Source organism: Colias eurytheme, chromosome 12 (genome assembly GCF_061535395.1).
Source record: "Colias eurytheme isolate Ceu_HAF_F1 chromosome 12, ilColEury1 Martin Lab GWU primary, whole genome shotgun sequence".
In the NCBI taxonomy this organism is placed as follows: Eukaryota; Metazoa; Arthropoda; class Insecta; order Lepidoptera; family Pieridae; genus Colias; species Colias eurytheme.
In genome coordinates, this window is record NC_142991.1 from 6,916,309 (window position 1) to 6,929,470 (window position 13,162).

Here is a 13,162-nt window from a genome sequence, read left to right on the forward strand (position 1 = left end):
AGTACGGGAGGAAGCCTTGTTGAACACATTATTATATACAAAGATATCACTCATAACAATGGTCAATACAATTAATTAATACCATGATTTTAACAACAGCAAGAAAAATAATTTATTTTAGAGACTCTTCTTCCTTCATATCATAAGATTATTTTTATGCATCATGCACTTCAGAATTTTCAATATTAAACTACTTCAAAAACATAAACAAAAATAAATTGTGACGTCAGTCATGTCACAGAGTTATCATTAACACATTATTAATAACTCCATAAAAAGTATAACTTACATTGTATCCGTTAGTGCAGCATTGTTCGGTGTGCTTGTCACAGGCGCGTGTGACGTCACAGGCACGGGCGGGTGTGCGACGGGCGGTGACGTCACCGGCGCTGACGTCACAGGCACGTTCACGGGCTTCACCTCGCTCGCTGTAGTTACAGTCACATCGCCGAGATCGGGAGGCTCTCGCTGCCTTTTCTCTGATTTATCCACTTTCGCGTACTCATCCTCTATAGGTGATAAATCAGATAGATCGCTGTCTGAACTCCATGGATCTGTGAAAAATATTATTTTTTTTAGATGAAACAGAGAACACAGAAAGCCCAATCAATTCTATTGTATTGTTTAATATTATGTACATGTAATGTTGAAACGTATGTAAGGTTATTGTATTATTTTAATAAAATTAATCACCATTTATAAGCAGTGGATCTGGATCCGGTTTCCTAGGTAATGGCGGTGTTTCTCGTCGTGCAGAGGGCTCGTGCGGCAACATCACTGGGAGACCAGCCTTCTTTTGCGTCTCCTGTTCACAGAAATTAAGGTTATTACGATGAATAATGTGCAATTTTAACAGATTTTAGTGTGTTTGTTATCTGGGTATGGCGATATTTTAGAAAAAATTTCAAGCAGTTTCCATTTTTTTAAAAATAAAGTAATGATTTCGTTGAGTAAAATTTTCTAACTACAGTATTAAGAGTACTTTTGCTTCATATTACAAAATTCCACCTGTATACAAAAAGCATATTGCGAAATTTTAATTTTCTCATCATGGTACTCCGTTTAATGCACTTATATGGTAGTTTGTCATGCGTACTAAGTGTGCATGTTAAGGCTTAGTACATATATCACGTGGTCATAGCGCGGCGTCAGGTTAGCGCTCTGTTTCACATTAAGGCTTTGTCAGACAGGACGCGTACTTAGCGCGCGTCAGAGCGTTAAGTTGACGCCGCGATATGACGCTAAGATGTGTTCTACTACCATCGTAGAATACCGTCAAACAGAGCGCCGGCGCTAGCAGTACGCAACGTTCTGTCGCGGCGTTAGGACGCTTTAACGTCGGGTGTTGTATTTTTTTACAAATTTTACTTTAGCGTCGGAGTTAATAGGCGTAAAATAATAATAAAATACTGCATAATGACCGAAAATTTGATAGAATTGGTTAGAAAATATCCATGCTTATATAATACGAAGGATAGTTCATATAAACTATAAAGATATATCAATGAAGGCAAAATCGGAGAGGAAATTAATGAAACTGGTAAGTAAAAAATTCTTCCGATTCCGGAGTTAATATCGCTGTACCTTGTTTTGTTCGTAAGTAATAATTATGTAAACAACATGCAGCTTTAATAATATCAATTGCTGTGTCCTAACGCGCGCTAAAGCGTTCTGTTTGACGAAGCCTCGCGCGACGTTAAAACAGGACGCTGCAGCGCTACTACGCAGCGCTAAAATACGCGTCCTATCTGACAAAGCCTTAAAACCCCTTCCCCGTGTATACCAACCAGCAGCAGCACCTCAAGGCGCGCGACACGCTCGTGCAGCGCCGATAGGGCGGCCGCGTACTCGCGATGCGCGTCGCGTAGGGTGTTGCTCCACCACTCCTCGCGCGCGCGCACCATGGACCGTGTGCGACGCCACTCGCGGAGCGCACGACGGGCCTGTACACGTGTTACAAATTATTGCATATACTTGGAAATCTTATTAATATTAAATTTACATAATTGAAATGTGATATCAGTATCTTTTTAATGCAAACAAGATTATAAATCGGTATTTTAAAAAACAAAGAAAATCATCGAGAAAATTTATTGAAAATAACATTTTCTGAGTTGATAATTATAATTAGTAGCATTCGTTTTTACAAAGATGATAAGCTATTCCTTCTTTCAATATTATTAAATATTTTATTCCTATATGTAATAAATAATAATATATTGGAATCAGCATTATAGCAAAATTTAGCGCCCGGTAAACTTCTTGGCCAAAAAGTATCGAGGTGGGGGAAGCTTTCGCATATAGAAATGTACTAAAACTTGATGCGCAAACTTCCCCCACCACGCTACTTTTTGACCAAGAATTTTGCCGGGCGCTATACCATAAATGTGTTTTTTTTTAATATAGTCATTCTAAAATTTCTTTGCATATTTTGATATTATCATGGACTAATAGAATCTAAAGAGGACTGATGATTGTCATACTAGAGATCGTACCCCGTAATTTCAGCTTATTGCTAGATGGCGCTCTCATTTGAGCTTATTATTTAATTTGCAGTTTTAAAAGCGCCACCTAGTGACCAATTTTAGAACTAAGGAAACAGCAAACTATCGATTTTCAATTATTACATCTAGAGGGCGTTGTTTTAAAAACTCCGGTGTTTTTGAATTATTATTTTAGTTTTTAGGGAGCATCTAAGGAAGTGAGTACCTCTATTACGATTTCGACACCCACTACAAACATTCGACATAGTGATCAGAGTAGTGTATATAATATAATTACAACACAGCTACAGGCACTTATAGACCGGGAGATACTGACACAAAATTTCGAGTCATTTGTAACAGGATGGCGGTTCTACAGGGGTCTTAGTACGCAATGACAAAAAGAAAAACGATGGCGTTAACGCTGGTACCGGCGGCTTAGTCGCGTGGGCGTTAGTCGAACTCGTCGGAAAATAGCGAAAGTCAAACGATTTGTAACAGTATGGCACTTATTTTTCCTGTAAGTTTGAGGATCAACAAATATAAATACAAAATTTCAAAGATCTAAGTGTTGGAAATCCTCACTTATATAAATTAATAATAAATTAAGTTTTCAAGTATAACAGCACTTTTTCCCCCTACTAGAAGTATGGCAAATATAATAATGGTCACATTTTATCAAATACTCTCCAAAAATCCAAATGCAATACTGGTACAAAAAGTTTGGCGAAATAAAATTTTTTTGCAGATTTTCGGCGGTATGGCGACCATTTGGAATCGTCCGAAAAGTATGGCATGGCGATTTTCGTAAATGGCTGCACGACGATAGTTACCTGTGCAAAAGTTAGCCTGGTACAAATGGTTGAATGATTGTTTTATTTAAATCAACACATTCGCGTCGGTATGGCGGGCTGTAAGTCACACCGGAAAAGTATGGCATGACACTACCGCCTACTACTTTTTTATGGGCTATCGGTAAATTCTAAAATTTTTGTGTTACAAATCGTTTGACTTTCGCTATTTTACCGACGAGTTCGACAAACGCCCACGCGACTAAGACACCGGTACCAGCGTTCACACCATCATTTTTCTTTTTGTCATTGCGTACTAAGACCCCTGTAGAACCGCCATCCTTGTTACAAATGACTCGAAATTTTGTGTCAGTATCTCCCGGTCTATTATACGTCTTACATTGAAATTTATGCTCTAATTGTTCGAGTATTTCTTTGATAAATACAGTTCATAGCAACGCGGTGGTGGAGCATCTTAAGGAAGTGAGTACCTTTAATAAGATTTCGACACCCACTACAAACATTCAACATAGTGATCAGAGTAGTGTATATGTTACGGCTAAAGGTAGGTGAGAACATAAACTTAAGATTAGCCGGCTAAACTTAGGTTTATTTTCGACGAGGTGTTAATGTTAGTTTGTTCTATCTTTAGCCGGCTAAACTTAAGTGTAACCGCAGGCCCGTGGCTAAAAATGTCGGGGTGGGTAGATTTGGTTACTATAATACATGTAAGGAACAGGGCGAGTGTTTTCTGGCACTTCGCCGGCTGCTGCCGCAGCACGCTCGCTGCGCTCGCTCGGCTCGTGCGGGTCTTAAGAGTTCTAACCTAACCTAACCTAGCCACCAGCTTTCTGCCCTGAGTCGGGGTGGGTAGATTTGGTTACTATAATACATGTAAGGAACAGGGCGAGTGTTTTCTGGCACTGTGCGGGCCCCTCAAGCCCTCCACCGGCCCGGCGCTAACCAAATCTACCCACCCCGACATTTTTAGCCACGGGCCTGCGGTTACACTTAAGTTTAGCCGGCTAAAGATAGAACAAACTAACATTAACACCTCGTCGAAAATAAACCTAAGTTTAGCCGGCTAATCTTAAGTTTATGTTCTCACCTACCTTTAGCCGTGACATATATAATATATATTCTTTATTTTCTGTTAAAAAAAATGTCTATATCTTTTTTCTTCTTAAGTATTCTCTTGTAAACAGTATTATTTATATGACCATAAAATACGGGAAAAGAAAAAAAAATGTGGATGAACAGCGATGATTTGAACCAGCATCTATCGATTTTAAAGTACGAGACTCAGTCAACACAGCTACAGGCACTTATACGTCTTACATTGAAAGGAGATTGCCCAAGTGACTATGGCACTTGGTATCGCAATCAAACTTATTATGTCAAGATGAAATATAGCTCAATTTAAAGCTTGATGTTAGTACTTTTAGAAACTATTAAAGTTTTTATGTAAATAAGCCGCAGTTCACGACAATAAAAATAAAACAATAGTTTTATTCAACGCTTCAAAAAAATACTTTATCGAGTTTATACTAACGATGAACGTTAAGTTTTACATTTATTACATAGGTAATATTTTAATTTACAAGACAAATGTGAAAAGTAAATCGTAATAAACATTATAATTCAAAATAAATAACGTCGAACAATGCGTCGAACACATTCATTCAACTATGACATATGACGCAGGACGCTTGCAAGAGAGATATATGTGTCAAAACCGAAACTTTTACTTTTATTTCTATTTATTCGGTATAATTACGACTTAATAGTGATAAATATGATCATTATAAATACAAATAGGAATTAACAATATCACGAACACGTGACACAACTAGTATTTTACCGATTCCATACGTGGTCATACATGTTTCAAAAGAATAACTTTTACTATTATTTCAATTTATCCGGTATCATTAAGACTTAATATTGATACATATGATCATTACATTACATTACATTACATTACGGAGCACATGCTGGAACTGCAATAGTAATTAGGGATAATATAAAGCATTGCCTACTCAGACCGTATGAAACCAACTATGTGCAAGCTACAACCATACAGATAAATGACCAAATTGGACCACTAAATCTCTCAGCCGTATACTGTCCTCCCCGTCATATTGTTAAAGAGAATTTGTTTACTCAATTCTTCAAAGGATTGGGAAAACGCTTTATAGCTGGCGGTGACTGGAACGCGAAGCACTCGTACTGGGGATCGAGACTGATAACTCCCCGAGGCAGGGAATTGAAAAATAGTGTCGAGGCCAACCATTTGCTCACTATGTCAACTGGAGAACCCACATACTGGCCCACTGATATCAATAAAACACCCGATCTTCTGGACTTCTTTATAACAAAAGGTATATGTCAACAGAATACTCATATCGAGACAAGCCTAGATGGATCTTCTGATCACACACCAGTACTGTTGACTGTGGGTTCGACTGCTTTATTCCGAGATACCCAGAGCTCGTATTTAACCAATGTAAAAACAGACTGGAACTGCTTCCGAAAACATCTAGAGGACAATATTATTCTCAAGCTTCCACTTAAAACTGCTGAAGACGTAGAAAATGCATCTCTATACATAACAAACTTGATTCAAGTGGCAGCGTGGATAAGCACTCCTATATTGAAAGAGTCACATGGCAATACTTTGATTCCACTTGAATTACGCGAAAAAATAAGTGAAAAGCGTCGCCTTCGTAGAGTTTGGCAGCTTTCCCGTAATAGCGAAGATAAGAAACTCCTAAACAAAGCTATTAAGGATCTTAAAAACCTCCTTCATGTAACTGCAAATGATTCCGTCAAACAAAGACTAGAGAAAATGTCACCTAATGCTCATGGAATACACTCCCTCTGGCAGGCCACCAAGAACTTACCTCAGCCCCAACAGTGTTCTCCTCCAATTAGGAACGGGAACACATGGGCTCGAACAGACGCAGAAAAAGCTGAGACCTTCGCTAATTATCTCACTGAAGTGTTTAAGCCTAATGAAGCAGTAAACCCTGAAGACCCTGAAATAGATCGTGTTCTAAATCAAGATCTACAATTATCTTTACCAATAAAACCGACTTCTCCACGGGAACTACTGAAAGAAATCGCCGACTTGGACTCAAAGAAGGCTCCTGGGTTTGACATGATTACTCCAAAGGTAATCAAAGAGCTTCCTAGAAAGTGCATCGTCTTTTTGACATCTCTTTTTAATGCAATATTCAGAACATCTCATGTACCTACAATCTGGAAAATATCAGAAGTAGTTATGATACACAAACCCGGAAAGCCAGTCAACGATGCCTCATCTCATCGTCCGATTAGCCTAACTCCGATCTTAAGTAAATTATGGGAAAAGATTACTCTCACTCGGTTACGCCCATTTATAGATTCTGACCAAGTCATACCTGACCACCAGTTCGGTTTTCGAAGGAAACACTCGACCATAGAACAAGTACATAGAGTCTACCACACTGTGCGACACTGTCTAGAGAAAAAAGAATATTGTTCGGCTGTTTTCCTAGACATCCAACAAGCTTTCGATCGAGTCTGGCATAAAGGGTTACTATACAAAATAAAAAAAAGTATTCCGCATACTTTCTATCCTTTACTAGCCTCATACCTCAGTGAAAGAATGTTTAGAGTAAAATATGGAGATGCCAGATCTGCTCTACATAGCTGCTATGCCGGAGTACCCCAAGGATCGGTTCTTGGTCCTACATTATATAACATATTTACTAGCGACCTTCCCCAGCTGCCTAATGTAACAGTAGCAACATATGCTGATGATGCAGCATTCCTCGCCTGTAACACCAACCCAGAGGAGGCGACTAATTTACTACAAGTTCAACTCGATTACACAAATGAGTGGCTTAACAAGTGGCGTATTAAAGCTAGCGTCCCAAAATCTCATCACATAACGTTCACCTTGCGACGCGGGAACTGCTCAGCGCCCAAATTAGGTAACAACACCTTACCACAATCAACCTGTGTCAAATACCTGGGGTTCTATCTGGACAGAAGGATGACATGGAGGGAACACATAAAAAATAAGCGAAATGAAGTAAATTTTCGATTCAGAAACTTACTTTGGCTTCTTGGGAGGCAATCGACCCTATCCCTGAGCAATAAACTGAGAGTTTACTGCTCGGTGATTAAACCGATTTGGACTTACGGTATTCAGTTGTGGTCATCGGCCAGCAAATCCAATATAAACTGCCTTCAAAGAACACAGAACAATATTCTAAGATCGATATCAGCTGCTCCATGGTACGCCCGCAATTCAGAAATCCACGAATATCTGGAAATGCCCACAGTCACTGATGAAGCAAAACGCTATACAGCTAAATACAGAGATCGTTTGACATCACACCCAAACCCATTATCACACATACTTTTACAGCCTAAAAGTATACACAGACTGAAGAGAGCTGATGTGCTTCCTAATTAAGACGAACTAAGGCACTGGCCTTACCTTCGTCCAATCGTCCAAATAAACTCAACCGACCTGCTTATAGTTGTTTGACTGATTGCAGATTTGTGACATCAAAAAAAAAAAAAAAAAAAAAAAAATATGATCATTATAAATACAAATAGGAATTAACAATATCACGAATACGTGGCACAACTAAAATTTTACCGATACCACCCGTGGTCATTCTCCTTTATGCTCTAATTGTTCGAGTATTTCTTTGATAAATACAGTTCATAGCAACGCGGTGGTGGAGCATCATAGAGTAACTTATATAGGATTGTGGAGCATCTTAAGGAAGAGAGTACCTTTAATAAGATTTCGACACCCACTACGTGCCCACTACAAACATTCGACATAGTGATCAGAGTAGTGTATATCTTTATAATATAAAAATGAATCCCAAAATGTGTTGGTAAGCACATAACTTGAGAACGGATTAACCGATTTCGTTAATTCTTTTTTTATAATATTACTTGAAGTTCGAGGATGGTTCTTATGTAGAGAAAACGTGAATATGTACCACGGGCGAAGCCGGGGCGGACTGCTAGTCTTATATATAAAAATGAATCGCAAAATGTGTTGGTAAGCGCATAACTCGAGAACGGCTGAACCGATTTCGATAATTCTTTTTTTATTATATTCCTTGAAGCACGAGGATGGTTTTTATGTAGAGAAAACGTAAATATGTACCACGGGCGAAGCCGGGGCGGACCGCTAGTAATATATATTATTTAAATTCTTTATTTTCTGTTAAAAAAAATGTCTATATCTTTTTTCTTCTTAATTATTCCCTTGTAAACAGTATTATTTATATGACCATAAAATACGGGAAAGGAAAAAAAAAAAGATGTACGGCAATGATTTGAACCAGCATCTATCGGTTTTTAAGTACGAGACTCATCAATACAGCTACGGGCACCTATACATCTTACGTTGAAATTTATGCTCTAATTGTTCGAGTAATTCTTTGACAAAAACAGTTCATAGCAACGTGGTCCATGGTCTTAGATCATTAAGTAATGGATGGAGTACGCTGGCAAATGTTCTAACTAAACTTTCTGCTGATTTTGGTGCGGGGAAGGTAACTCACACTATTGAAACACAATCACACATTCACAAAAATAATTTGTGTCACGAAAGTCGTAAAAATTTATGACCTTTTAAGCGACGAGTTTTTAAATTCAACTCTATCTCTAAGTTCATAAAGATTAAATTTGTATTTCATTCCAAGTTGTCTCGTGGGGAGTGCGGTTCAATATCGCGTTCTAAATTCAACTTTATAACTTAGATCATAAAGATTAAATTTGTATTTCTTTAATGCCTCAGCCCCCGGAATCACAGACACAATAGAAAATCTATTGTGTCGTGGGCCGTGGTCCGATCGGGCCGCTCGGTGGTCAAGGGGCTAAAAGATAGACTCGTAAGGAATGCGGTTTATCGCGTTTTAAATTCAACTTTATCTCTTAGTTCATAAAGATTAAATTTGTATATTTTCTTTCCATGATAGTCTCGTGGGGCCACATCAATGATCGAGTAAACGACTCGATTATTTGTCTTGATCATATCGCTAAACGATACATCGACGATTATTAGAAATTGCATTAAATTAGAAATGTACGTTAAAAAAATATACACAAATGAAAGGTTATTCCATCTTTTTTAATATTCGACATGTTTGAATTGCTTCTGCAAGGCTTGACAGTGCAAAACGGCATTTTTAGCGGAGCACTCGCAGACGTCCTTTCGATGTTTTAGCCTAGGAAAACGCAGAGTGTTTGTAATCGATTACGCAAGTAGTTTTTATGAAAGCATAAGATTTTTCGATTCGAATAATCTTATACCTCGACAAAAGGGGAAACACCTGCGAGTGTTATCGATTACTTAATGATCTAAGTCCATGGTGGTCACGAAGTCACTCTCGAACAGCGAACATGCTTTGAGTTAAAATTGTACCGTAAAATAGCGTTTTTTGTTAAAAATCTGTAATAGCACCCTTATTGTGGTGCTTTTTTTTTGTAATGAATTTACTACGCTACTGTATTTTCTTTGTTTTAGACTTTAGTTCAATACTTAATTAAACACCCATACAATTTTGTCACGAGTCGCCTCTGGTCAAACTAACCGTTATTAGTGTTACGTTTACTCAAAATACAAAAATGAAGAAAGTATTATTTTACGCTTATTAAATCTTTAAAACTAAAACAAAATGATTTGGAGGTAGGGAGGTGGATTTCCTCAATCGAAAAAGGGAGAGACTAGTCTACTCGACCGGCCGGCCGTAAAGGCCCCGATTATTGATGGCGGAAAGTTGTATATATGCTCTGTAGCGAAAACATTTCGCTTGCGCGATTCAGAGCAAAAAATAACATTTAAATAAAAATATTTTTTTGCGTATTATATTTTACGTATTATATTTTACGTTATAGTTTACGTTTTTTGCGTATTATATTTTACGTCAAGATACTATTTGGCACATTGATTTTTTTTGTAGCGACATCTCTTAGCTTCATTAAACCGACTTAATGCTCTAAGGCGACATCTAGTTCTTAAACGTATAAAAAAGCTTATAAAAATGCCAAATGCTACTGTGAGTGACATCTATCGACAAAATTGGGAACTGAGAAACGAGTTACGTTTTTTACTATGGCGATTGTAAGTCTTCTTGAATATATTAGTCTATGATATTATTAAAAAAATTAAACATCAACATGTGGTCATCACCTTTTCATACTTGTCCGTAGCGCGTCTGGCCGCGTGCGTGGCGCGCGCTAACGAGTCCCTCAGCGCATCATCGGGCGGCGCTCGCTGCGCCCACCACTCGCGCATGCGCGTTGTTATCTCTGCGCCGCTACCACCACCCGCTTCCATGCCCACCAGCTATTGAATACATTTATAGTTAATTAAGATTGGAAAACCCTTACTTAAAGGGGTTCTCAAGCTACATATTACATAATTTATAAGTCATCACTTATGTATAGCTCATTATTTTTTAATTTTAGTTATAGTTTGTAATATAATAATTAAGTTCATTTAACCCTCACATTTAACCATACTTTTAGCATGTAAGAAACCATTGTGATTTTGAGAAATAAAGGCTTTTTTTATTATTTTATTTAAGATTGGAAAAATGTGAACGCAGTTTTTAATATCTCCTTTAAAAATTAGGTCCACTTATAATTGATAACCGTAGGGTCCAGATTAGAAATTTCATTAATTTTTAATGTGATCAAAAAATTTAAGAAACAAGAATGTGTAAAATACAATCTTCCATAGGAATAAATAGAGTTTAGAATTTTCAAAGTCGGTCCAGTAATTTTTTATTTATTAATCACAAATTGCAAATAAAAACACCTTATATTACCAAGAAAAATACACTATACCGTCAATAAAACACTAACCTCATTGACTAGCGCCTTTAGTTGCAAAATGTCCGGATGACGCACAGCCGCCGCAGCTGTCTCAGCGGCCGCCTGCTGCGAATCCTCTTCCTCCACTTGTTGTCGCCGCTGACGTTCTCGAGATGCCCTATAATTATTTATTTTTAACGTGATAACGTTTATAAAATCATTTTAGTCGGGTGACATGTTCAGAAACTTGAGTCACACCAAAACCTCACGAGCGCGATCGCAGGTATAACGAGAGAGAGACGGACCGATCTCCCGTCTCATCTCGAGCGCTGCCACCAATAAGACGTTATCACGTAAACATCTCGATCGTAAACCACAAACAACCAATAAATATTTTTAAGTGGTGCAATTTGTTTACCTTTCTTCTCTTTCTTTATCAGCGGCCAACGACTGTCGTATAAGATGCGCCACTTCGCTATTCTCAGGATCTTTCTCTCTACCGATGAGAAATTTAACCGGACCGGACGTGTTTCTCAGTACGGATGCCGCGTAAGCTTGTGTGACACCGACCTATGAAAAAAAGTAATTTGTTCTTAAAATTATAAACGTTTTTGTTAAATGATTTATAACATACATTTTATTATATTAAGTTCTAGTAGTTACTATCAAGTTTCTACTGTATGTATTTTTATCCAATATTAACGTAACCATGCTTTATTGTGCTGTCTTGTAGTGTATAAATCGTATAAAATTAGTCTTTCAAAATTTATACTCGACTATTTTATAATAATTTATGAATAATAAACTTACCAAACTCTTCCCATCGACCTCAATGATCTGATCGTTAACTTGTATACGTCCGTCCCGCGCGGCGGCTCCGCTCTCAGTGATCGTCTTCACAAATATGCCCAGTTTCTCTAAGCCCGCGTCGGCGCCAACACCCATACCTGAACAAATTATCTTGTTTGTAAAACTGGCCAAGTGCGAGTCGGACTCATGCACTGAGGTTTCCGCACAAACCTGTTTTTTTTTTAATATTATTGTAATATTAAATTTATACTTTTCTCAAATTTTCCTTTATCTGTGCTATAAGACATTGCTTCGTAGGTTTTGATTCCTTGGCATTTACAGCATAAACGGTTGTAGTGGCTTAGAAGTATGATTTTTTCACAGCTTCAAGAAACAATTGAACTGATTATTGGGTATAAACCCTATACTTTACAGTTGTATTCGATGTTCGCAACGTTGCAAATCCTACTACTATTATAAAGGCGAAAGTTTGTAAGTATGGATGTATGGATGTATGGATGTTTGTTACTCTTTCACGTAAAAACTACAGAACCGATTACAATGAAATTTAGCACACATATAGACGGTAACTTGGATTAACACATAGGATAGGTTTTATCCCGGAAATCCCACGGGAACGGGAAATATGCGGGTTTTCCTTTGAAAACGCGGGCGAAGCCGCGGGCGGAAATCTAGTTACAGCAATAAAGTTATCAAACACACCGATAATGGACAGTCCGAGCCCGTCAGCGCCCTTGACCAGGTCGACGGGGAACACGTGCATCTTCTCCACTCTCTTCTCCAGCTCGTACTCAGCGGACGCGGCCACCGGGTCCACGTCCTCGTTGCGGCGGTCGTACTCGCGCACAGAGTGGGTTGAGAACACGCGCATTGGATCCGTACTGGAAATATAAAATAGGACCGAAGTGAAATCTCATTCTAGTACAAATGTAGAGTTGATAAAGATTTTTTCTCAAATGTCTTTTTTAAAGTGAAACTTTTATTACATCTCAAACTTTTTGGTCTGTGTAGCGCATGTCGCGTGACGGTCGAACCGTACGATAATTATCGTACAAATACGATAATTTTGTGCCTAAGTTTCACTTTTACCGTGGTTTCATAAAACCACACAACATTTTATTTTCGGAATCATTAATATTATATCGTGCAAAAAATGTGTTCGATTTGGAAAATAGTTAAGAACTAATCCGTTCTTATTGCAAATTATCACACAATGTTAAAAAAGCCTATGAGTATCTAAAA

The 13,162-nt window shown here is 38.0% G+C and overlaps 1 protein-coding gene across 1 annotated transcript in view; it reads right to left on the reverse strand.

Moving 5' to 3' along the window:
- The window catches only part of Spn (protein phosphatase 1 regulatory subunit spinophilin), a 41,537-nt gene that overhangs the window by 7,725 nt on the left and 20,650 nt on the right, over window positions 1-13,162 (reverse strand). Inside the window, exons 10-17 of the mRNA XM_090107862.1 lie at window positions 12,623-12,801; window positions 11,921-12,057; window positions 11,529-11,680; window positions 11,162-11,288; window positions 10,485-10,640; window positions 1,788-1,943; window positions 694-805; window positions 290-554 (exon numbers count right to left, since the gene is read on the reverse strand). Of these exons, the coding sequence (XP_089963988.1) occupies window positions 290-554; window positions 694-805; window positions 1,788-1,943; window positions 10,485-10,640; window positions 11,162-11,288; window positions 11,529-11,680; window positions 11,921-12,057; window positions 12,623-12,801 (1,284 nt within the window). The remainder of the gene's footprint in view (window positions 1-289; window positions 555-693; window positions 806-1,787; window positions 1,944-10,484; window positions 10,641-11,161; window positions 11,289-11,528; window positions 11,681-11,920; window positions 12,058-12,622; window positions 12,802-13,162) is intronic.